Source organism: Fusarium fujikuroi, chromosome FFUJ_chr06 (assembly GCF_900079805.1).
Source record: "Fusarium fujikuroi IMI 58289 draft genome, chromosome FFUJ_chr06".
NCBI classification, from domain to species: Eukaryota; Fungi; Ascomycota; class Sordariomycetes; order Hypocreales; family Nectriaceae; genus Fusarium; species Fusarium fujikuroi.
The window spans coordinates 4,027,178-4,051,704 of NC_036627.1; the positions used below are offsets into that span (position 1 = coordinate 4,027,178).

The following is a 24,527-nucleotide window of genomic DNA, read 5'->3' on the forward strand; positions in this document are numbered from 1 at the left end:
AACATGATACCAAAAGAAGGCTTGCACGCTCGCCCAAGTTCAGTCTCCTGCAGGCTAAGATCAACTTATGTAAGCTTGCAATGTTTATCTGTTGCCTCAAACGCTTTACGTTCAACAACATGACTAGTAAATATCAATGCGGCAAGCCAGTTACTCAGATACGTACATTAGATCAGAAGGGCTAGTGGTATAAAGAGAATCAGGGTTACTTATTCTTTGTGATAGCCACTCCGCAAAGATTGATGACCATGGCGGGTTAATCTACAGACAATAGGGGTCGTGGCGCAGATGTTCCTGAGTTTGAGAGCAAAGACCAATTTTACTTGTTGAGACCTCTTTTACATTGGGTTTGCAGTATAATTGATGCCACGTAACCCTTGAACTTAAGTTGGTTCACGCATGGATGTAAGAGCTGCCGGATCAACAGAAGCGTGACATCATTCGGTCACCCGTGGTTCAATAGTTATTGATATAGAGGCTTGAAGTACCTTTAGTGCAATGTCAACTGGGACTATCTATCAAGTTCCGTCAAAAGAACCTTGTGTTGTCCAATGAATAACGCGATCAAGCTCTGCCGGAGGTCCAGCAACAAGCAGGCAATCCACACACACCAATGTCCTCGTGGGTTTGCGGGTCAGCGCAAAAGATCTACCGTTTTAGCAACTATTCCCGTAACATGAACCAGCTCAATACCATCAAGAAGATGGAATGATCATCCAATCTAATCTGTAGCACATCATGATAATCCTTTAGACTTTGTACACTGGAGCTATCTGCAAATCTCGGATTCTCCGTCCTTTTCCGTGTTCGTTAGCGTCATTCTTTAATTCCCCCACATTCAACCTACTTACAAGGATAGCTGGCCCGGATTCGTCGGAATACCAATTGTTGATAGGTCAATTCCCGGAACCCAGGGTCTCACGTCAGGTCAAGACTTGGCAACATGGTTCACCGACGCGTGCCGCCATAACATGTCGTGATATCAAATCTCGTTTGTAGCGGCATGTTATGCCGATCTTCAGCACCACACTGCCATGTAACGCTATTACATGTTTGTCAAAAACTGTCAGCTAAAACATCCATGAACGATCAACCTGCAGCTATCCTTGCCGCAAAAAGTCTAATCACGAACCGAGCGGTCAAAAAAGACCAGGGACTGAACCACGCATCTTTTAAGTTTCCGGGATGTTGGAAAAAGATAAATAGCTCCACATAGCCCCTTCAACTCATGCAATGCTACTCAACCCCGTCACCGCATTAGTATATCTCCAGTCGTCACGCAGACCTTCATCATGTATTCTTGGTCATACCTTGGAGCTTCAGCGCTAATGCTCGCGAACATGGTCTCGGGTCTCAGCATCAAACTCGACGCCAAGGCCGGAAAGTCTTGCGAGTATACCGCGCCATGGCAGACGCTCCCTGAACTTCCGCCTATGCCCAAGGCCAATTTCAAGGGTACTGCACCAATTGACGGCATTGATCTTTGGTATGCGACCTTCGGAAGGCCGCTCAAGGAGACTAAAGCGAAAGGCCACAGCCCTGTTGTTTTCCTCCACGGTGGCTTTGCCAACAGTGATTACTGGGCCAACCAGATCCGATATTTCAAGGATCACCCCTACACTTTAATCACAATCGATTCTCGAGCTCAGGGTCGTTCGTCAGATGATACAAGTCGACCGTTGACCTATGACCTCATGACTAAAGATGTCATTGGATTGATGGACCATCTTGGGATTGAGAAGTTCTCAACTGTCGGTTGGTCTGACGGCGCATGCATTTCTTTCGACCTCGCGATGAACTTTTCTTCTCGTCTCGATCGTACCTTTGCATTCGGCGGTACTTACAGCCCTGAGAACATCAATGCGACGGCTGGAGAGAGTCCCGTGTTCTTGGAGTACATGAAGAGAGTTGAGAAGGAGTATAAGAAGAACTCACCATCCAGGGGTTCATTCCACAACTTTTCGGAGAGGATGGACGCGATGTGGGCTACTCTGCCAGACTGGGATGCAAAGTCCTTTGCCAAGATTCCTACTCGATACTCTGACCCCAATGCCCCTATCATGTGGATTGTCGATGGAGACTCTGAGGAGGCGGTCACTCGAACTACTCCCGGCGAGATTCATAGCTGGGTCTGGGGTTCTGATCTCGTTATCCTGCCCGGAGTCAGCCACTTTGCGTAAGTCACTGCATCGAGTATCTATGCGACATCGATTGACCTTTTCACAGTTTCATGCAAGACCCACAGACCTTCAATGCCATGGTTGAACGCTTCCTCGAGATGCCTCGTTTCCCTGGCGAGCTGTAGAATATCACTGTAGTGCTTGGTGGTATTTAGCATACTGGTCTACAGTTACGATGAAGAGATGACGGACCACCATTCTTTCATTTAATTGAAATCTTCAGACATTACAATCTGCTCGGTATACTATTGCAATCAACCTATCAAGCTCTTCACAGTTGCCCCCACCCAATGACCAATAGTCCTCTCCTCTGTCCAAGCCCACTTCCCAACAGTAATAGAAGCCAAAAGCACAACTCCCAGAGTGACCAATCCAACAAGCCATAGATCCCAGTTCCTAACCTTGAAAGTCAACATGCGCATATCAGCTGTCTGCAGATGCATCAGCCGTAGTTCCTTCTCACCATCAAATCGCCCTTCAGTATCATAAATAACCTCTTCGATAAGATCCGCACCAAGTTCCTTGCGACATGATGCAGCTCTGGCGATCCGCTGCATACGTATGCATTTACGCTTGTATAATCCATTGATATCCTCTGATAACAGCTTGATCTTTTAACAGACTTCTTCTGGAGTGAAGCGGAATTTATCTAGAGCTTCAGAGGTTCCGCTTGCGACAAGTCGGGGTACGTTGGAGATCTAATCAAAGAAAAAGCCCATAGCCAGCATTAGTTTCCCGTGGTACAGGCCCTCATCGGCGCTAGAGCCACCGCCGTGGGTCAGGTAGATAACTGTATGATCATGATCTAGAATAGCACGCTGTGGAGCAAAGGTCGTGATGAGAAAGGATGAGTGTTCACCCTTCAATAATAATGCAAAAGTAAAACCTTTACAACCTGTGGCACTGAATTGATGACTGGTATCAATGTCTCGACGCGCAGCTTCCGATATAGACCATATGACTCCATCAATCGGTCCTTGATCCATAGCTGCGACTAGTCCTTGCACCAGCTTAGCGACATGATCGTTGGATAAGATGATATGGGTACCAAGAGCCAAGTACAAAGTCTTCTTATGCTTCTCCAAAAAGCCCTCATACGGCTCTGAGAGGGAGGATAAGTATCAGCAAGAATCGGACCAATTGCTTATACTAATGGCAGTATATCCTTTGGCACCTCCAAGCCAAAGAACGAATTGATTAATATAAGGCAATTAGGTTTGCTTAGAGCTAGAAGTAGGTAGTTTACCCTAGCATCTTATCTTATCTGCTTAGTCTACTTAACCTATTTAATAATAGAAGGTAATGCCTTAAAAATAATAAGCTTATTCCTAAAATGCAGCTATATTAAAGCATTCTTAGATATTAATATCCCTTTATTTTAAAACCCTAGCTTGCCAGGAATATAAAAGCAGGGATATATAAAAGCTAGTATCTAAAGATACACTATAGCAACAGGGATATTATATTGGTACTAGGTATCCTTAATGGCATCTATAAAAACGTCGGCGATTATTATATCAGGCTTTGTAGCAGGATTATTATCGATACGCTTTAAATGCTAATACATTTAAGTCCAGTATAAGTCAAACAGGTATTTAGAGTCCATAACACCAGCAAATCCTTTCGAAGCATCCCATTCTTACATATAGAGATAATGAGCTTCAAGATCTTCATATAAAGGCCCGGGACCCATATGATAAACCTAGCTAATATACCCATAGCCCATAGTCTATGACTCTTGACTCTCTAGAGTCGCAAAGTTAACGACATGGCCCCGCTTAGCAAGAACCTTAGCAAGTTCGGGGGCTGGGGCTGTAGATAAAGGGTTAGTGATAGGAGGTCGAAGTCTGTCACTGGGATATTACCGGCGTGAGTGTAGCCGCCTACTGTAACGGCCATTAAAATTTTACGAGGTGGGTTCGGGGGAGTCATGATTGCGATAGAGACACAGAAGAACGAGGCGCTGTCGAGAGTGCAGTCGATTCAACAGCGATGCAAAAACGCGGGTGAGCTGATACCAGCGACAAGGCGATGTTGACGTGTGTTTATGGGGGGTATGGTCAAGAAATGGGGAGATCGGCTATACTATTCAGATTACCCGAGATCCCTCGGACCAGCATCTTTCTCGAATCAGCTTACCAGAGTGTGGATCGAATGATAGATGCGTCGGAGGTGGCCAGCCAATCATAATAGCAAATGTCAGTACTGAACCAAAAATTCACTCATCTGAGACAGTCCAGTGGCTCCTTTGTTAGCAGTATTTGACGCATGACAAACGACGAGGCGCTAATCAAACTTCATAAGAAGACCGAAATCATTTTCGGTGCTCTCCGCAGCAATGTTTTGGATGTTGAGAAGCTTCCCTTCTGACTTTCGTCACGCTTTCAAGACGATGCCTCCAGTCTGGAGCCTCTGGTTCTTATTGTAAGTCAACCACAGCCCACAACTGCTTTCATTGCATCACCAACGGTTTGAACGACTTTGTCTTTGAGTCCGTTGCCAAGGAGGCGCACGATGCGATGATCCATACAAGTATTATAATAGTAATTTATCCAAGTGATAAATTGGAGTTATTGCAGTTTGCCAATTATTTGAATTATATACATGGCGACCACAAATTTCTTCTTATAGACCCTCTTGAGGACCCTTACGGTTAGCTACTCTAAACTGCTCCCTCTATTACTCACTAGCTGCGATAATCTTGTCCGCCATTGCAGGTAGCGTTTCAGCAACCACGTTTAGCTCCCCATAGATCTCATAGAGATACTCACCCTCCAACACCATACTGTAAGCAGTCCTAAATCTGCAGCACCTCATGTTAGTTACCTCATACAACAACCGCCACAAAGAGCACAACTTACCCAGCAGACTTTGCGCCAGACACGTCCCAAAGATGCGCAGCAGCGAACCAAGGCTTTGACTCAGAAGTGGAAAGCTTGTTCAAAATAGGCCCATAAGCCTCAGGACACGGCTTCGCGACTCCATTTGTGTCACAAGATAGTAGATTCTCAGCCGGCATGTCAACTCCCGCTTTCGAGAAATACCCCCCCACACGGGAGATATCCCCAGTCGTGAAGCACCAAACAGTGAAACCAGCATCACGAAGCTTCTGGATACACTCTGCAGCTCCATCCCTAAGCTTCAACTCCTTGAACTCATTCATCAAGTACGCAACATCCTCTGCGGCTGCAAAAGAGCGGGGATTCTCAACACCAGCATAATGAAGACAGCGGTAAAATAGAGCCTCAAAAAGCTTGAGGAACTGTACGTAATGGCCGTGGAGAGACAAGTACGCGTACTCACGCTCTGCCATTTCTAGCCAGCATATTCCGAGGAGTGTGGGCTGAATACCCCGAGGGATGAGCTTATCGCCCAGGCGCTCTTTGATAGCTTCGTAGAGATGCTCGTAGCTGACGAGGGTTCCGACCACGTCGAAGACAACGTTTCTATTGGGGGCAGTCATTGCCTCAGAGATATTTTGATAATGATACCGATAGAGTGAAATAGATGGATGAGGCTACGTCTGGTTCCTGTACAGCGTTTGGCTGTTATTATGACGGGGATTAAGTAGTAGGTTTGTCGTTATCAATCAGAGCATGGGGATGTATCTTCCCCGCATCAAGATGTAATACTAAGGCGTTCATACGACATCAAAGTTCCTTGAAACCTTATCAATCAGTCACTTGATTCCCGAATTTGCTTCGGCAGCTCAGAGAAGCCCGGACCGGCCGTGTAATGTTATCATTGATGGTCGAACCGGAAGACTCTCACCGGGACGATCACTTATGGCCTTGATTACATATTGTTACCACACGAACGACCATGACGCCCTCCAAAGACTATCTTCAGATTGGTAACCTATTTGTCACATCTGCAGCTTGTACTCCTTTGGAACAACAGTTAGGAGGCCTTGCGCAGCGAGTTCAGTGAGGCAAGGATATCACACCGACCGAACCTGGGGAAATGCTCCTAATGCTGTTTGGGAGTTACATCCTAAGTTCCATAACCATCCTTTACAGAACCAAGGTTTAGAGGCTCATAAGCCGATGATGGAATTTAGTCTGGTATAGGAAGCTTTAGATAATCCTCACACTTAGCATTCCGACCCATTTAGGAGTAGCCGCAGTTATTATACCTACCCATTATATTTGATACTGCGATCTTGAACAGACAATTCCATGCATGTATACCCCAGTTCATATGTTCCAGGGCCAACGATGCATTTAGCCAGAGCTTAACACCATGAATACTGGTGAACGCAGCAATCAGACTCATTTCTAGTGCCACCAGCCGGGATTGCCATGTCCTGAAAGTTCAGCTTCTTCATGCTTGTTGACCACTGTGAGACCGGTGATGGCAGATGATGATCATTTACTTCGAACCATTTGCATGGAAGCTTCATGATCTCCTCAGATAACGGTCCTGTGCGTCAAGCCGGATCGACCACGCCGGTCCTTCTCATCTTATCAGGTTGTAAAAAGAGGGCGCGCTTTTGGCTATAGTACTGCTGTAGCAACAGACTCAAGAGCGGGGGAAAAGTTGAGATACGCGATTGGGTAACATTCACCAAGACGTATTGGGAACTGATGCTACATACTGGTCTGTTGTGGTCTGCCGATCGAACCCACCGGATCAGAATTACTGCTTCGGGTCTAGCCCTGTCATGATGGAGTTGCGTGGGATTTACACGCTAGCTGAGGACCTCTTGGTAGGGTGCACGCGACATTTAGCAATGTAACCCCAAAGAGTGAGGAGTAAGTACCAAACTATCGGTAAATGATTTGGCTTTGGGGGGTAAGAGAGTAAGTTCAACATTCGTATTGAGCAACGAGTAGTTCAGTCAGGATCAGGATGTACTCCTCACGATCGATATGTATCCTATTTTGGAAGCACTATCTACAATTTTGCACCTTCCCTCCTCTGGACAGTCTTCCAAGTGTCCAGTATAGTGTTGTTGGGACTATCAAGCCTCTCTTGAGTAGCCTTGTAGAGCTTCGGTATACCTGTCTTCTCGTAGCTCAGGCCCTCCATCACCATAGACGCCACGCCTTTCGCAGACAGGAGTATCTGCGGCATGCCGTGTCCACTGAAGCCGGCAAGCATATACTGACTCTGTCTTCCGGGGACAGCACCCACATGGGGCAAGCCATCAGATGAGTAACCCATAACTAGTCCAAGAGTAAGTAAATTTTTAACAAAGAGAGGTACGTCAACTCACCTCCAGTCCAAACCTTGGACGTATACGCGCCACTGTCTTCCCAGCCGTGGAAGACACGCTGCATATACCCATCGAAATAGTTCTTCGCTGAGTCAATTAACTGGTCGTCGTTGACGTTGTTGTACCAGCTGTCAAGATCATGGTAGTACATTGATCGTGCGCCTCCAACTATAATGCTTCCGTCAAGCCTGGGAATGAGATATTCATACTTGGTATCAGACCAGCGGATGATATAAGAGTTTGGCAGTAGAGGCGCCGGTGTCTTATTGGGCTTGATGTGACTGCAAATGCCCCGAACCGGGACGATCTTGTCAGCGAACTCGGGCAAGATGGATGATGTGTAGGCGTTGGTTGCGTAGATGATCTTTGCAGCTCGGATCGTGCCGCGAGAAGTCTTCAGTGTCAGATAGCCCTCCTCATCGGGCTTTTCAGTAACTGCAGTGACTGGCGTGTTGGTCTGCAGGTTGACACCAGCATCAACAGCCTTGGACAGAAGTTGGAGAATGAGCTTGTAAGGCCAGCAGTGGCCCGCCGTGTAGGAAAAGCAGCCTTTGGCCCCCTTGACACCTGAAAGCTAAGACACAGACTGTGAGAACCATTTCAGCTATTCAATTGGAATCGGATGTTGCTTACCTGCTCAGCTTCAGCGCCTTCAGCAAAGTAGACATCTTGCATAACAGAAACCCCGTTCTGTCTGAGAGCGTCTACTCCCGCTTTTATCTTATCCAGTATGGTGTCTGACATAAGCGCATCGACAGCACGGGTGTAGACAAAGTCGCAGTCAACGCCCTCTTGCTCAATTGCTTTTTTGACAGCAGCAAGATTCTTGGCTTCGAACTCTGCTGCCTCTGCCGCAGCTTCGATGCCGTAAGTAGCCAGAAGATTCGCAGGTCGGTTGTACGGATCTGGTTTCAGATGGCCGCCTGTATTAAATAACACTGTTAAAGCAGAATTTGGCACTGGAGATTGAGGGTCACATACCATTTCGTCCCGTAGCTCCCGAGCAAGCCTGACGAGCTTCAAGAATCACAATCTTGGGCGCAGGAACGCCTCGAGCCTTGCACTGCTCAAGAATATGATAAACTGTCGCAACGCCTGCGTAGCCAGCACCGATGATGGCAATGTCGACTTGGGCAGGAAGCTCTAGTGTTGAGCGGTGGTTATCGAGAAGATGCGGCTCTGACCTCCAAAATGGGGTTGTGGCGTTATCGACAGGAAGAGGAGAGGGCGACATGGTATTGATTGTGGCTGGATAAGATATCTTGGTTTAGTTGTTATCTGTCTTTGAAAAAACAAGGTAGTGAGATGTTGAGTAAAATAGGTGTGAGCAATTAGTAGCCTCCACTTTATTGAACCCCCGTACTACACTTTGTAAACGAGGTGAATGTAACTCACCGATGCACCTTGAGGGCGAAGCAGAAAGGGAAACTCAATCATGTGCATCTAAAGCCCGGTACGTGCTATCAGTTGACCGGCCCGGTTGTTTTGGTAGCAGAAACGTTTATCTGAAAACACGATGACATCCAGTACCAGTGTCTCGTTCATGTTGCACCCAGACCATCCTGTAATAAAAAAGGGTTTACGGAGTAAGCCTAAAGTAACACTAGAGAATTGCCGTATCGAGTAAAACCGGCCCGGTCTAGCGAGATTGTCTGCTGTTACATACCCTACACGGCCAATCAGCACAGTGGATAACGCGGCAATTTAGTGCCTGATAGCTGAACCAAATCTGGGCGTTCCCCGCGATAAGCATTTGAACCAGCAAACGCGGGGTAACCCTCCCACCGCTCAATGCTACCCTACGCCATGAGCAGTGAGGTCTCCCAAAGTTAGTTGGCTGATAACCAATGATATATATGCTATTACTGTCCTTCGCAGAATGATTCCATACGAGTTTAATCGTTCTATGCTCAAGAGGCCATTTCTGATCATCCAAACGGAATAATATTGTATGCAGCATGGCGACTGCAGCCCCCAAGGACGACATCAAAATCAGTGGACACAATGATCTTGCTCCAACTACCAGTTATATCGATGGCGAAGTCCTCGACGCAGGAATTGACTACGGCTACTTCAATGCTTCAAAGTTTACAAAGTTCTACAGGAGCGTTTTGTTCCAAATGATCCTCCTTGGACTGTAAGTCATGTCACCGAAATCAAGTTCAACTCTTGCTTATATCTCCATAGTCTCTCCTGCGTTGGTCCAGCAATGTCTGATGCCATTTCCAATCTTGGAGGCGGCGGTCTCTCCACTCCGTACCTAGCAAACCTAGCGACCTCTCTCAATTATACGGCTGGATGTCTACTCACTCTTTTCGGCGGCCCCTTGATCAACAAGTTGGGTATCAAATGGTCCTGCATCATAGCAGCGGTTGGAATGCCTCTTTCCGGTTCTGCGTACTACGTTTGCGCAAAGTACCGTGTTAATTGGTATCTCATCTTTGCAAAGGTAATTGCAGCTCTGTACATAGCTTGTCATTGCTGACCGGTGTCATAGATACTCACAGGATTCACCTATGGCTTTTTGTACGTTGCAGAGTCTACGGCCATGTTGTCATATCCCCTAGCAAACGACAGAGGCTTCTATCTAGGTGAGTAATCTGCAACCAGGTATGAAGTGCTACTGACACTTTATCCAGGTGTATGGTCGGCCATGCGGAACTCGGGTAGCGTCATTGGAGGCGCTATCAACTTTTCTAATAATCACAGTGACTCCAAAGCAGGTGGCGTAGCGTGGTCCACCTACCTTGTCTTTATTGCCTTTGGTAAGTCGCACACGTCAAAGATAGTCTCTGAAGTGTCTAACGAGGGTTCGATAGAATGCACTGGCCTGGTTTGGGCTTTCTTGCTCTCGCCAACTAGACGCGTCCGACGTCATGATGCCACCAAAGTTGCCATGTCCGAGCGAGCCAGCTGGAAGCAAGAGTTTGCTGCCTTGTGGAAACATTTACAACGCAAAAAGGTGAGTTATTTGTAGCCGTGGTCGCAAGCACTTGCTGATATTGAAATCGAGACCTGGCTCATGACTTTACCTGCCTTTTACTCGTTCTTCTGTGGCGGAACGATGGGCACCTATTTGTCGTTGCACTTTTCAGTGCGAGCGAGAGCATTGTCTTCTCTCCTCCTCCGTAAGTACATGGCCAAGTTATGCTGAGTGCAAGATAATAACTTGGTATCACCCATCAGCGACCCTTTCCATCGTGGAGGTGATCCTCTATGGAAAGCTTCTAGACAGGACTCGCTGGTCCCAGACCAAGCGAGCATGGATCTCCTTTGCCTGCTGGTTGATTCCACAAGCAGCCTGCTTCATCTGGATTGGAATCGAGTATTCCAAGTTTGGCGGCAGCAAACTCGAAAACGCTCTGGACTATGAAACGTATGCTCATCCTTGGCCTCGTAACATCCCTTGCAATAATTACTGACGGGTACTTTCTCAAAGTAACACCAGAAAATGGGTAGAGGCTTACCTCCCATATTTGATAATGCAATCAACTAGCTACGTATGCCAGCTATCTCTATACTGGATCCTCGGAACTTTCTCCACCGATGCCGGATCTTCTGCCCGTTCGGGTGGTTTGCTCCGAGCCTTTGAGACGGCCGGACAGACGGTCTCCTACGCGATCAACTCTCACAGCGGATCCGACGCTAGAATTCCCTTCTATGTCCACGCGGCCATCTTGTGCCTCACTATTCCCTGCATGGTGTTCCTCATTCGGCTTGTACCAGAAGCCCCAGCTGCAACAGATATTGATGTAGAGCCAGTAGTCGATTCACCTGCTAACAAGCAGGTCGACTAAGAGCTGAGAAACGGAGGACAGTAGTGTAAAGTGTTAGATGGTTGATGGGTAGGAGAGACTTGCAATTATGTATTGTTATCGGGGCCTGATTATGAGATTTCGCCCTCTAGAATGGAATTTGTTTATCAATTGATCATATATGTGGTGCCATGAATAGACCTTGAGCTACACGTGTTATTGTGCAACTGAATCTTGTGGCTGAGAGATTGAATCAGCACCAAGAGCTTAGAAAGGTTGTATACTTACCAAGTTTCTCCAAGTCTTACCGACTTAAGCTATTGCATGAATAATGAGCAGCAAAAAGGCAATACTGTGCTATGTACAAGCACCGTTATTAACGAAGCGGCGGCTTAAGGATCACTACCTTCATGTTGCGAATGAACACAACAGCATGTGATGCCAACAGGCTTCTCATGTAGGCCTTGTTGCCTTGATACACAATCACATCCTCAAGTGCTTTATGTGCCTTGCTGCTAAATAAATTAAGATACATAAGTTTGCAGACTGCTTCTTCCAGTGGAAAATGACTCTGACGAAACATGGGTGTTAAGGTTTTCTTAAGAAGGCTTTAATTTATGCAAAATAACTCAACTCCCAATAAGGCCAACGTCGACTTCTATAATCCTTAACGAGCCTCCCAGATGGCGTATCAATCAGCTCACAACTTGGGTCCATCCTCAACAGTCAGAGTGCCTGTCTTCTGGATGAGGTATTCCTCAATAGCCACATCCTTGCCTGCTTCTTTGCCATAGCCCGACATCTTGATTCCACCGAATGGAGACTCAGCACATGAGGCATTACCTATAAATTGTTAGTCTTCAGGGCAACTTAGTGATAGAATTTAACATACCAGTATTCATACCGATCATTCCTGCTTCCAAGCTTTCTAAAAGTCTCCAGGTTCGGGAGACGTCTCTGGTGAAGAAGTAGGATGCCAAGCCCATTGAAGTATCATTGGCCTTCTGCACAACTTCGTCTTCGGTTTCAAACTTGTACAGCCCCAGTATGGGTCCAAAGATCTCTTCTTGAGTCGTGAGCATATCCGAGGTCATGCCAGAGATGATAGTTGGTTCGAAAAAGTATCCATTAAGGTTCTCTGGCTGTTTGCCGCCGCAGAGAATCTTTCCCCCCTTACTGACAGCATCTTCGACATGTTTCTTCACTTTGTCAACGCCACGAGAAGTAGTCAGTGGTCCCATAGTGGATGAAGAGTCGGCTCCGTGCCCCACGCGGAGCTTGCTGGTGGCCTCAGCCATCATCTGCGCAAACTTGTCATAAACGCCGCTTTGGACATAGACTCGATTGGCGTGGGTGCATGCTTGGCCTGCGGTTCGCCATTTCAGTATCATAAGAGCTGAGACTGCTTGCTCAAGATTGCCATCATTAAAAATGATGAAAGGACAGTTTCCGCCCAGCTCCATAGTGACCTTCTTCAGCCCGTAACTGCAGTGCCTCGCGACGATACTGCCGACAGAAGTACTGCCCGTAAAGGTGACCTTGCGGACAAGCGGATGCTTGCAGAGTGTCTCGCTGACCGATGGGGTGTTGGCATTATCAGTTGAGATAACGTTGAGCACTCCTGGAGGCAGACCCGCACGAAGGGCCAGGTCTGCCAGAGCCATGACACTGAATGGTGTTTCGGGCGATGGTTTGACAATCATGGAACATCCTGCGGCTAAAGCGGCCGAGACCTTACGGATAATCATGGCGACAGGGAAGTTCCAGGGGACGAGAGCAACACACACACCGATTGGCTGCTTGATCACAAAGGTTCGACGATCAGATATAGAGGGTTGAGCAATAGATCCTCTGATACGTTCAGCCTCACCAGCGAACCACCAAGCGAAGCCAAGGGCGTAATCCACCTCACCGAGGGCTTCTGCCATAGGTTTGCCAGTCTCGAAGACGACTATCTTGGCAATGTCTTGTCGTGCATTGGTGATGAGTTCATGCCACTTGAGAAGGATCTTTGCACGTTGACGAGGGTTGATGTGGCGGTAGCTTTGGAAGGCAGCATCCGACGACTCAACATATTTGTCAACGTCACAGACCTCGTTAGTGGGACTAGTGGCCCAGATCTGACCAGAGCCAGGATCTACAGAATATTATATGAGCTTGCGTTCGTTCTTTGTTGTCTGACTCTTAGGCTTAGCTTACCTTCAACGTCGAACCTTTTTCCGGACTGGGCTTGAACCCATTGGCCATTTAATAGTGATTCCTCGTGAAGGAGGGACGGATCGTCCAGCTGTAAAGCGAGTGTTAGTCTTTTGCCAACATGTATCAACAGTTGAAAAGGGTCAAGACCTTAAAAGGGAAGCTTCGTGTCATAGTGTGATGGTGAATAGTGAATACTCGAATACTGAAGCGATGAGTTGATGTACAAAATGATCATGAATACCGAAAGGACTTATATAATTTCTCTACAGACTAACTTGAGACCTGTCTTGAAGATGAAGGATGCGACCGGCCCTGGCACGATGTACGGTGACAGCCGTCTGTCACAGCCTGTGGACGACCGGGTACGGCAACGGAGTTCAATAGCCCCATGATACTCTTGTCCTCTAACTAAGCCGGTTGTTAGTCAGTGAAGTATTTGTCATATTTCGAACATTCATCGAGCCTACACTGCACGCGAGGTCTATCAATATGCTACGCCCTGAAATGAATTGCCGATCGTCGGATACGGCGGGTCGTTGTAGAGCACCCATGGGGCTTCCCCACTTCCCCGAATCGGCAGTTGCCAGCCGGTCCCGGTCCCGGCGCCGCTAGCTTATCAGCCCCCATTCGTTCTCATAACAATGACTACCGGCGGACTCCCACTCGAGGGCATTCGGGTGCTAGACATGACCCGGGTTTTGGCCGGACTGCAAGTCGGCCACTTCTGTCTGGCTGAGTAATGAATCGCAAATCTCATTGGTTTTGCTCGAAATCGATAAGCGTTTTCGCATTACGAAGCTTACAGGTATAGTTTGATTTAGGTGGAAATGCATATGTGGCAAAGATAACTGGGATTATTGATTTGCTACCTAATCGTGCGACCGATATCTAGTAGAGTCCATAGCTCCTTGCAGTTTCAGTATCCTCCCCGAGTATTATTACACGTGCCGACAACTTGGGACAACCTCGCTCCAGTAGAAAGGCCAGAAGCATACAAGGTGCTTAAGCAGCAACACCGACGGGCTTCTGGCAGAAAGCACCGAGCTCAAGCTACATCATGGTCAGCCAATATGTTACTTTGGAAAGCAAATAGAGGGAACTTACAATCTCGGAGAGGCCACAGCAGCGAGCCTTCTGACCAGACTCGGCGCAAATCTCCTGGAATTCCTTGGCGCTGTTGGGAGTCTTGGTAGCTATTATCACAATTAGTAACTATCGATCTTGAATATTGAAGGGCGAACTCACGAGCGCGGCAGTCACCAGAGAGGACACCGACGAGGTTGAGACTGCAACACTGAGGGTTGCCAAAGAGGCCACCGCTAGGGCAAGCCTCGTAGCCGTTGGAGGAGGTAGCGGGCGCGGCGAAGGCGGTGCCGGCGAGGAAGAGAGAGACGATGGTGTAGAACTGCATGGTTGCGGTGTTGAAAGATTGTTGGGAAAATTGAAGAGTGGGTGTGGTGGATTGTTTGGATGCTAAGTGATGATGATGAAATATCTGGAAGGCTGGCGCAAGATGCAGTCTTTATAGAGAAAGATCCCAAGACAAGCCATTTCTCTGCGGTATTCTGGATATCAGTTTCCAACCTCCGGTTCCTCAACAACTCTCAGCAAATCAAGATGACTTCTGTTTCCGGCGCTTTTGACGAGGGGGATTGAAGATTGGAATGCTCTTCAGCTCTGCATCGTCCTCTTTTGATGCACGAAACTGGACCGTGTCCTCGATAAGGCCAACCGGGTTGTCAAACCCGCGACGCTACCTTGATTTGTTTGCAGATCATCATGTCCCAAGAAGGTCTAAAGAGTGGCCTACCCCAGAGTATTGGATTTCGAGAGAATAATAAACAAGTTTAGTCTAGTAACCTACAGTGGTCCGGCTGATAATATTCGTGCGATCTTTTGAGAGCGAAGCAGTAATTCCATCAGTCTAATACAATACCAAGATCCTTCATGAGTTCGACTCTAAGTTTACAGTATATTGGTGAAGTACTACAGGAACTGATTGAAATAGAAGAAGAAAAATTACTAGATGGTGCTTGCTTCCCACCAAGAGCAGTGTTGTCAACGCTGAAACAGGGTATAGAAATGCAAGGAATCGATCTCATTGTTGATAGAAAGGAGAAAGGCTACTGTAAGGAGTATCCCTGTAATTGAGTCTCGGAACTCGCTATCTCGAACAACTAATTGCCGAAGCTGCGAGGGATTCGTCATGAATCAGCTTTTACTTACTCAATCCAGACTAAAAGCATGACTCATGCAACTACCGTGACGATGTCTTAGACAAAACTCAGGAACCAGCCGCCGATCTTATCCCTAAATGTGGAGAATTACCATATAAATAACTGGAGTCACGGAGAATTCTCCACGCCACGATGTTACCGGCAACTCGGCTGACATCTTCTCCCTTGACGATGTCTCGGACGTCAGAGAATAGTTGTTGATCTCTACTTGATTCGATTTGACAGCTGCGCATGGATCATTTAGCGAAAGCAAGGAAATACTAGGTGATGATCACTGCTGTATTCAGGAAGTCATTCGCTGTCATGCTTTACTTAGTGCATACAGAGACTTACCAGCAGAGCTGAATTGATCAATGGAAGTCTGATGCGAGATGGGCTCAGAATTGACAGCATAACAATACTATCATCATCATTATTATCACTATCAATATGCATTTCATGATAACATAAGGTCGAATTCACACACCAAGCAATGCTGACAGATTAATGTTAATGCAACGATTTAACTGCCAAGCTAATGCGAAACTATGAACAAGAATGTAATCCTATTAAATGGTCAAGCTCGGAATTAAACATCTAAGCCCTGACGGTATGTTTCCGGATACCTAACAACTATTACGGCTCAACTCAAGACACTACACTATGCACCTTGCCCTTGCACACAATCTACAGGGGACCTCCCAACAGAATGAATCCAAACCCGAAGATACCTAAAAGCTCCAATTCAACGTAGGGGGACTTGGCTGCGCCAGCGGTGATAGCAGATGGTTCTCCAGGAGCAGGGCCGGTAGGGCTAGTGGCCGGTTTCTCTCCAGAGGGCCCTGGTACGACAGAAGTTGCCAGGAAGGCAGGGGGTTGCGGAACTTCTCCTCCAGCACCGCAAGTACTGCATGCAGCAGGAAGGTTGGGCTGAGCAGGGGGTTGGGACTGCTGTCCAGTTCCGCTGCAAGTGGTGCATGCAGGAGAGTTGGGATGCTCTGGCTTGTCTTGGCCAGGGTTGGTTGGCTTGGGAGGCTGAGGAGGAGCAGCAGATGGAGGCTTATTACCGCACGTGGCGCAATCTTCTGGCAGATGACCCGTAGGGACTGGCTTTACAGCAGGGGCAGACGGAACAGACTGTGGCTGAGCCGGAGGCTTGCCAGATGGTTTACCATGGTCGTGGCATGCCTCGCAGTGCTCAGGCTGCGGCTTCCCAGGGCCCTTGGTAGGAGTGGCCTCAGGGCACGGAACAGTCAGTGTCGCAGTGATAGGCTTCTCACCACAAGAGTTACAAACAGTAACAGTTGAGGTAAACCCAGGCGGAACACCAGTAGTGCGAGGCTGACACTTTTCCTTGTGGCAAGCCTCGGTGATGGTGTACGTGTGCAGACGCAGACCCGTGGAGCAGAACTCGTGATACTCAGTGGTATACACGGTATGAGGACCACCACCTGTGCCGTTGCCGGACCAAGTACTGGTCGGCTCGACGATGATGGAGGTGATGGTGGGAAAGGTCTTGGTTGAGGTAACGCAGGAGGTTGTCTCTGCGTTGACTGCAAGGCCGGCAGTCAGGAGGAAGGGGATGAGGTGCTTGAAGGTTTGCATTTTAAAGCGAGTGACGAAGCGAGTGACAGATGTGTGAACGAGTGAAAATTATCAAAGGATTTGTTTGTCTGCCACTGCGAAAACATCCCTTCGTTCAAGTATTATATATCGCGAACCTCAGTACCTAAACTCTTCTAAAAATTACTTTCACACTTTCATACCTGGCGACATCGCAACACTTCCAACTTTGAGACCAAAACATACACAACGTAGCTGAAGCAAAAACTCAATGCCTGTTGATCCGTCCAAACGAGGCAATACTGACATCTCTGCCTTGCATAAGAGTTCCCACGTCAAAGCTGTTTCGGGAAGGTGATCGGCGGCTAATATCTCCGAGGGGGCATCGCTTAGCGGAGAGAATGTGAGACAGGCAGGAGATAGTGTCAATAGTTGGTATTCAAGAGACAAAGTTTTGCGATGGGAGCTGAAAGGCTTCGTTTTTGTGGTGCGAAGTCGGGTCATGGAGGTCGCGTCGGCATTTGTGAACTCAAACATTAGAAATCACCTCAATGCCGTGTGTTGTTGTTGTTCAGAAATCAACACCTGGGTTCACGGTTCGGACGTGTATATACAGCTCGTCCTCAGCCTGAATCTAGTGGGAATCACTTGAAACTCAACGACATCTTCTCCCCAGTTTCTCATTACACTCGTTTTCTTCATATCACTCGCTTAGTCTTCTTCCCCTGGACACTCGTTACCCACCATGAAGTCCAAGAGTATCATGGCCGCTTCAGCAGTGATGGAGCTTGTACTTGCCCAAACCTCTGCGGATCCTCTTTGCTCAACCATCATCAATCTTCAGCCCGTTGAATATCAGTTCCAGCAGCCTATCCTCATCGACTCCTACTTCCCTGCCAACACTGACATTGTCCTTGATGATGGCCATGTTGTGCATGTCACCAATGCTCCCACGTCTTTGAGCACTGTCCTGACTGATGTCTCGACTAGCTTGACTACTCTGACCAGGTACATTCGACATGCCATTGACAGTTGTATGAGACTCAACTAATCACTTCCAAATAGTGCCACCAATGGTAACGGCAACGGCAACGGTTCTCCTCCCGATGGAGGCTACCTCACCTTCACTGTTCCTGCGAACCCTGATGACATTGGCAACCAACCTGTCACCAAGACCTACCCCCCGACTGAGCCAGGCCAGCCGGGTGTTGTAATTATCCAGGTCCCAACATCTCCTCCTGGAGTTAATGGGTCCCCATCTTCTATCCCGTATGTCACGGTCACTACCACCGGAGACTTTCCTTCTCTCACCGGCCCTGTCACTACTACTATCACCCCTGATAAGCCAGGAGCAACCGGCAGTGTCATCATCGAGGTCCCCAACACTAAGGCTGATCCCTCTTCAGCATCTTATGTCACTGTCACTACTACAGGTGGCCTTTCTCCCACTGATGACCCTCTCACAAGCACTGTTCCTCCCAGCGGCGCTTCCGATCCCGGCACTGTCATCGTTATAGTGCCAAGCTCCACGGCTGCACCCTCATCCTCTGTACCTTTTATTACCGTTACCACCACTGGTAGTAGCCTCAATCCAACAGATGGCCCGGTCACTTCGACTATTTCTCCATCAGGATCAACTGGTACGGGCACTGTCATTGTGGAGGTCCCCCCTTCCAGTTCTCCTGCTGGCCCCGGCTCATCTTCCACTCCCGCCTCTTTTGTCACTCGCACTGTAACTGGAGAGGATGGCAATGGTGAGCCCTCCACCACTACCATCTCTCCCACCGCAAGCTCTGGCGCAGCGACAGTAATTGTCCAAGTCCCGCCTGTGACCAATAACCCTTCATCTTCATCACCTGGAGACAGTAGCTCTGGAGGCCCTGGCTCCACTGGACCTAGCAGCCCTGCTACTCAGGGGCCCAGCGATAGCGCCGCTCCGTCTAGTAGCACTGGCGGTACTGGACCATCATCTTCTGCTCCTGAAACATCTAGCCCCAGCCAGGCGACTACCGATGATACTGCTTTAAGCACGCCGGCAAGTAGTTCAGCTGCGCCCTCCAGTTCTGATGCAGACACGAGTAGCCCTGCCACCTCTGCTGCTTCTTCAAGTAGCGATGCAGAGACCAGTTCTCCTGCCAACCCCACCACCTCCAGCCCTGCTTCGTCAGCGGCTACCTCAGCGTCCGGTTCCTCCACAGAGTCTACTTCCAGCTCCTCCACCAGCGCCGCGGCCGCCAACTTTGATCCTTGCCCCGACAGTCTCTATGGAAACCCCGAGTGTTGTTCCCTCGATGTTCTTGGGGTTGCAGACGCTGAATGCGACTCACGTGAGTATATTCTTGCTGAAATATGACACGTTGAAGCTAACATGGTCCATAGCCACTGAAACCCCTACCGATGCCGCCGACTTCCAAGCCATCTGCGCTGCTAGTGGTAAACGAGCACGATGCTGTGTCCTTCCAGTGGTAAGTCTTGTTCTTTGGCAGGAAAGAGTAGATGCTAACTCATTTCGTCATGTAGCTTGGCCAAGCTCTTGTTTGTATGACTCCCGTTGGCGTATCGAACTAAGCTCAGCTTGGCACCTTTTATCGGGAGATGAGATAAATTTATGGAGGGACTTGGTTGACGGCTTGCGAGCGGCCTTTGGCAAGCCGGGGATGAAATGGACGGAAAACATTAAAAATGGAATGTTTCCTATGCTCTAAGGGTACCACTTCTACATATGCAGTTGTTGTAATACTGATAGCCGACTTGGATCTTCAATTCTAATGGCTCTGAGCATTGTCCTTTTCTCAGTGATGATTGCGTACGTCTTCCCATGCCATAACCATTAGTTCCGCTGGGTTCCGGGGCACATTGAAATGCAGTAATATTGTGTCAAGAAACTGTACCTGGAATCCAATGGATAATTTTGAGGCTGTGTGCATAGAGGTCAGACGGGCTGTTAATCGTTACGCGCTAAGTCTATTTATGTCTGGGGCTGTAAGCGGCGATATTCCTTCCACGTACTTCGCCTCATGCACAGTCACTAACCCCGCGATGTTCGCAGCTTCTCTCATAGTAATTATTAAGCATAACTCTTTATTAAATCTTCCCGTCGGCATCTAGTTGTGCCGTGTTGGAGGTTATGTCTGCGGGACCCATAGCGCTTCTTTTTGGCCCCCAGTGAAATCTCACCGATGCTGATATAACAGCTCGACGAAGATGGCTGCATATAAACTAGTCTTGCGCACTAGCTAATGTATACAAGAACAGCTTTTCCGCAATTAGACTACTTGATCAAGTCACCCATCACTCGCCAAAACTGACCATGCATGCCTCATATTTCTCATACAACCTCAGCAGACCATACCCTTACGTATGGTTTACTCCCGTTGTCCTAGTCGGCGGATTGATCGCGACAGCGCTTATCGCATTCCTGAGCGTCGCGACACAAGGCTACGAGACTATCTCAAAGGCCACTTCTAACCCCAACACCACCAGCGAAAATCGCAACCCTTTCTCAGACTGGCCTTCTTTCCTCACCGCAAACACAAAGTCCCTCTGCTCTACTACGACCATCCCAATCGGCACTGAGTTCTACACAAACAACACCGCCCTCAAATACACTGTCACCAAGATCTGGCGCGGTGACAATCCAAAAGAACCAGATGCACTGCTAGGATCGTTACCCTATCTCAACAACCCTTTCCAATCATGTGCAGTGAACGGTATCACGATTGAGTTTGAGGGCATCGATCGGAGTGCGTCTCAGATCGCGCTTCAACAATGGGGTGCTAAGCTACGAGCTTCGCTATCCTGTGAGGTAGACACGCCTGGCGGCACGACGACCGTGAACATGACAACTACCTACGACGTCAACGGCATCGATAACGATGTAGGCACAGCATTCCCAGGTCGGAATGAGACAGCCAAGGCGAGCTTATGGTGGGGAGAGTCACTTCTCGCTTGGTACTCAATCTCCTTGACCAACGACATGCACGTTTCCAACGAGAAGTTCTTCCGGGGTGAGAATGATACAGATATCCCTCCGATCTACAAGGGTCATATTTCCTTCACGAAAAGAAAGACAGTCGTGCCATCGGTGCAGGATATCAAGGCACTGGACTTTTTCCAAGTCAGCTGTTTCTTCGTCCCTTTCAGTAATAATGGCGTTTCTCCCAACGTTTATTACTGCAGCCGTGAGAAGATGAACAACACGCACTTGATCGAGCAGCTCTCCAAAGCGGATGATAGTGACCAGTTGATGCCGTTGCCTGGTATTTGGATCTCAGCAGATAACCTGGCGAAAGCTTTCTATTTCACGATTCTCGCCGATCTTGGACAGGAAGACTCTGGGCCGAATATTCTGGACAACGTCGAGCTTTTGGCGCATTCCACCAAAGGGTATGAAGGTATCCGGAATCGCACGCCCATTTGGGGTGATAATCTTAGAGTCAACACCACAGAAGGATTGGCTCATCATGCATTCACCTCCAAAGACTCGTCCAGAAAGAATTTAGGAATTGAACCTTCTGTCATCTCGACTACGTTTCTCTGTCAGATCCCTCGCCTCAAGAGCAGACCAACGCTCATTGTTTCTGTCATCATCAACACAATAGTCATACTATCAGCTCTCTGGAGATTATACCAATTCCTGATTGATGCAATTCTCTCAAAGAACGATCCGGAAATGATGAATTGCGCTGGCTGCACTGCAACGGCGTCAAAGGAAGTAGAGCATGAGGCTATGTATCCGTCTGGTCAATCATCGCAGAGCTCCTCAAGAACGCCAAGCGGGGACAAAGCACGTTACTCTTCTATACGACAAGAGGAGAGTCTCTAGGATAAAGTCTGGAGCCAAGACCGTCCTTTTGTCTTGGTAAAAGTTCCAGGTCACATGGCCAGAAGCGGGCCTTTATCCCGAATAGGCATCTCCCAAAGGTCGGAGTGGGTCGTGTGATATACCCGTGAGATATTTATGTTAAGCTTAAGATGAATCTGGTAGTTCATCGGCACCAAGGCTTGGCAGTGTCTTGGCCTCGAGTCGCTTGGAAAAACACGAGACGTGACTGGTGGCCTTGAAGATTATCAATGCGTAGCCTATCTATGTGCCTGTTCATCTTCATCCTTGGCCCGATTTTTCTGGGGAACCTTTGCCATAGTCACTAACTCTAAGAAGATACGATATACATCGTTCCAGGGGACCTCTTGCATCTCAGTGGTCAGCGATGCTGCATGTTTGATTCTAATCGTCACTCCGAATATTCAGGGTCGTATCCGTGTCCATAGCGTTAACTTGGCCCGGACCAAGTCATGGACCTTATCGCATACTTCTTCGATTGAATAAGCTGCCAAGCACAAAAGGACCAGCTTCCAAGAACAAAAGAACTAGCTTCCAATCTGAGAAATGATCTACACAAGTTTCCCAATCCCAAAAAACATACCTCACATCAAGTATAAAGACTCCCTACATGCCTTGCGATATCCGCTCTGTAGTTTCTCGCCCATCACCTATTGAAACCTCCCCAACCCGGCACCATGAAGGCCAGCATCACATCCCTCCTCCTAGCCACCCTCGCGGGCTCTGCTGTCGCACAGACGCAGAGAATCAACACGGCCAAGTACAATGAGGACTACCTCCGTGCCAAGAGTGCGCCTCATGCCATTGGCATGGGGGAGCTAAAGCAGCGCAAGATGGCTCTCCACGAGAGTGAGGCGGCGGCTGGTGTCTTTGACAAAGATCGTTACAAGGTCCTCAGCTCTGGCACGCCTTGTTCTGATGGCAAGGCGGGAGGTTACTCTTGTAACAAGATTGACCTCTTGGGTTTCTTGCGCCACCAGGATATGGGCAGCCGAACCCGTGTAGGCAATGATGTCTGGGGTATGTTCTGTAGCTGGTCTTGTGTAATGTTTCGTTTTGCTAACTGACCCTAGGCTGGACACATGCTTCCAGTGGTCGCGAGTTCGCTCTTCTCGGACAATCAGACGGCACAGCTTTTGCAGAAGTTCATCCCGACGGCAGCCTAACCTACGTCGGACGCCTCCCAACCCAGACCGTCGCTTCGTCATGGCGCGACATCAAGGTCATCGGCAACTACGCCTACATCGGCTCAGAGGCAGCTGGCCACGGTCTCCAGATCTTCGACCTCACCAAGCTTCTCAACACCGATAAGAAGAACCCCCCCACCTTCAGCATCAGGAGCGACTTAGCAGCGCACTTCAGCGCTTTCGGCAACAGCCACAACATCGTCGCCAACGAGGAGACTGCGCTCATTGCCGCCGTCGGTACAGCCTACGATCTCAAGTGTCGCGCTGGCCTCTGGATGATCGACGTCTCTAACCCAAAGCGTCCCCAGGATGCTGGCTGCGTTGCCTCAGATGGCTACGTCCACGACGCGCAGTGCGTCATCTACCGTGGTCCCCAGAAAGCTTTCCAGGGCCGTGAGATCTGCTTCAACTACAATGAGGATGCGCTCACCATCGTTGACATTTCTCGCCGTACTATGCCGCGCCAACTGTCGCGCACTACATACAATGGCGCAACCTACACTCACCAGGGTTGGTTGACGGAGGATCACAAGTATCTCCTCCTCGACGACGAGCTGGATGAGCAAGAAAAGACTGGTCCTGCAGCTGACCAGCACACCACCACATACATTGTTGATATCCAGGACCTTGAGTACCCTGTCTTCCGTGGTGTTTACAAGAGCCCTGTCCGATCTATCGATCACAACCAGTACGTTGTTGGTGGTGTGTCATACCAGGCAAACTATGGATCTGGCCTTCGCATGGTGAATGTGTCTTCTATTGCTCAGGATGACACTGGCGCTCTGTTTGAGGAGATTGGCTTCTTTGACGTCCACCCTGAGGATGATGCTGTTGGTGGCGAGGCCCAGTTCTATGGTGCTTGGTCTGTTTACCCTTACTTCCAGAGCGGCAACATTTTAGTTAGCTCTATTGAGCGGGGCCTGTTTTCACTGCGATATACCGGTTAATTTAAGAGGCTAGCGCAACCATGAAGCATTATCCTACTATACAACTTCAGCTTGCTAATGTTAAAACAAGCTAAGGTTCATCACAAGGACTTCATTCTATTTCATAGCAAGCTCTAACGGGAATATAGGCGCAAGCTCGCTATATTTTCTATTATACATAGAATATCACTTATGTAAATACTTTATGTTACTCTCTTGAATACTACCTAAACCAACCTGTGTTTTATTACCAACCCTTTTGGATGTATACCCTTTTGGATGTATGGAGTACAGTAAAAAATACCGAACCCTTATGGGTCCCACTAAGTCTAAATTGGTGAGGTCCTGACGTGCTGTAACCCTACCCTACATCATGTCGCGGATTCACCATAGGGCCTCTTTCCATATCTGTGAGCCATTCGTCGATGTTTTGATAAATC

At 48.3% G+C, this 24,527-nt stretch overlaps 10 protein-coding genes; 5 read left to right on the forward strand and 5 right to left on the reverse strand.

Moving 5' to 3' along the window:
* Positions 1-1,292: 1,292 nt before the first annotated feature.
* Positions 1,293-2,305, forward strand: FFUJ_06617 (uncharacterized protein; the record flags this gene model as incomplete). XM_023579963.1 has 2 exons in its annotated part: positions 1,293-2,176; positions 2,227-2,305. The coding sequence occupies 2 exons, from the start codon at positions 1,293-1,295 to the stop codon at positions 2,303-2,305; spliced, it is 963 nt and encodes a 320-aa protein (XP_023432708.1).
* A 573-nt stretch (positions 2,306-2,878) lies between these two features.
* Positions 2,879-5,643, reverse strand: FFUJ_06618 (related to 2-haloalkanoic acid dehalogenase; the record flags this gene model as incomplete). XM_023579964.1 has 3 exons in its annotated part: positions 2,879-3,282; positions 4,868-4,983; positions 5,042-5,643. 3 exons carry the CDS (start codon positions 5,641-5,643, stop codon positions 2,879-2,881), a joined length of 1,122 nt encoding a protein of 373 aa, XP_023432709.1.
* Positions 5,644-7,076: 1,433 nt separating this feature from the next.
* Positions 7,077-8,632, reverse strand: FFUJ_06619 (related to oxidoreductase; the record flags this gene model as incomplete). XM_023579965.1 has 4 exons in its annotated part: positions 7,077-7,348; positions 7,399-7,972; positions 8,032-8,321; positions 8,380-8,632. 4 exons carry the CDS (start codon positions 8,630-8,632, stop codon positions 7,077-7,079), a joined length of 1,389 nt encoding a protein of 462 aa, XP_023432710.1.
* Positions 8,633-9,356: 724 nt separating this feature from the next.
* On the forward strand, positions 9,357-11,195 carry FFUJ_06620 (uncharacterized protein; the record flags this gene model as incomplete). XM_023579966.1 has 8 exons in its annotated part: positions 9,357-9,535; positions 9,586-9,847; positions 9,896-9,989; positions 10,038-10,163; positions 10,218-10,360; positions 10,412-10,526; positions 10,585-10,774; positions 10,847-11,195. 8 exons carry the CDS (start codon positions 9,357-9,359, stop codon positions 11,193-11,195), a joined length of 1,458 nt encoding a protein of 485 aa, XP_023432711.1.
* A 658-nt stretch (positions 11,196-11,853) lies between these two features.
* FFUJ_06621 (probable UGA2-succinate semialdehyde dehydrogenase) lies at positions 11,854-13,523 on the reverse strand (the record flags this gene model as incomplete). XM_023579967.1 has 4 exons in its annotated part: positions 11,854-11,996; positions 12,046-13,290; positions 13,353-13,440; positions 13,500-13,523. 4 exons carry the CDS (start codon positions 13,521-13,523, stop codon positions 11,854-11,856), a joined length of 1,500 nt encoding a protein of 499 aa, XP_023432712.1.
* Positions 13,524-14,354: 831 nt separating this feature from the next.
* FFUJ_06622 (uncharacterized protein) lies at positions 14,355-14,763 on the reverse strand (the record flags this gene model as incomplete). XM_023579968.1 has 3 exons in its annotated part: positions 14,355-14,402; positions 14,457-14,545; positions 14,598-14,763. The coding sequence occupies 3 exons, from the start codon at positions 14,761-14,763 to the stop codon at positions 14,355-14,357; spliced, it is 303 nt and encodes a 100-aa protein (XP_023432713.1).
* Positions 14,764-16,255: 1,492 nt separating this feature from the next.
* Positions 16,256-17,173, reverse strand: FFUJ_06623 (uncharacterized protein; the record flags this gene model as incomplete). Its single annotated transcript, XM_023579969.1, has 1 exon — positions 16,256-17,173. The coding sequence occupies one exon, from the start codon at positions 17,171-17,173 to the stop codon at positions 16,256-16,258; it is 918 nt and encodes a 305-aa protein (XP_023432714.1).
* Positions 17,174-17,876: 703 nt separating this feature from the next.
* Positions 17,877-19,699, forward strand: FFUJ_06624 (uncharacterized protein; the record flags this gene model as incomplete). XM_023579970.1 has 4 exons in its annotated part: positions 17,877-18,139; positions 18,197-19,458; positions 19,511-19,596; positions 19,652-19,699. The coding sequence occupies 4 exons, from the start codon at positions 17,877-17,879 to the stop codon at positions 19,697-19,699; spliced, it is 1,659 nt and encodes a 552-aa protein (XP_023432715.1).
* Positions 19,700-20,441: 742 nt separating this feature from the next.
* On the forward strand, positions 20,442-21,956 carry FFUJ_06625 (uncharacterized protein; the record flags this gene model as incomplete). The annotated part of the gene is made up of 1 exon (XM_023579971.1): positions 20,442-21,956. One exon carries the CDS (start codon positions 20,442-20,444, stop codon positions 21,954-21,956), a length of 1,515 nt encoding a protein of 504 aa, XP_023432716.1.
* Positions 21,957-22,651: 695 nt separating this feature from the next.
* Positions 22,652-24,108, forward strand: FFUJ_06626 (uncharacterized protein; the record flags this gene model as incomplete). XM_023579973.1 has 2 exons in its annotated part: positions 22,652-22,994; positions 23,048-24,108. 2 exons carry the CDS (start codon positions 22,652-22,654, stop codon positions 24,106-24,108), a joined length of 1,404 nt encoding a protein of 467 aa, XP_023432717.1.
* Positions 24,109-24,527: the final 419 nt, after the last annotated feature.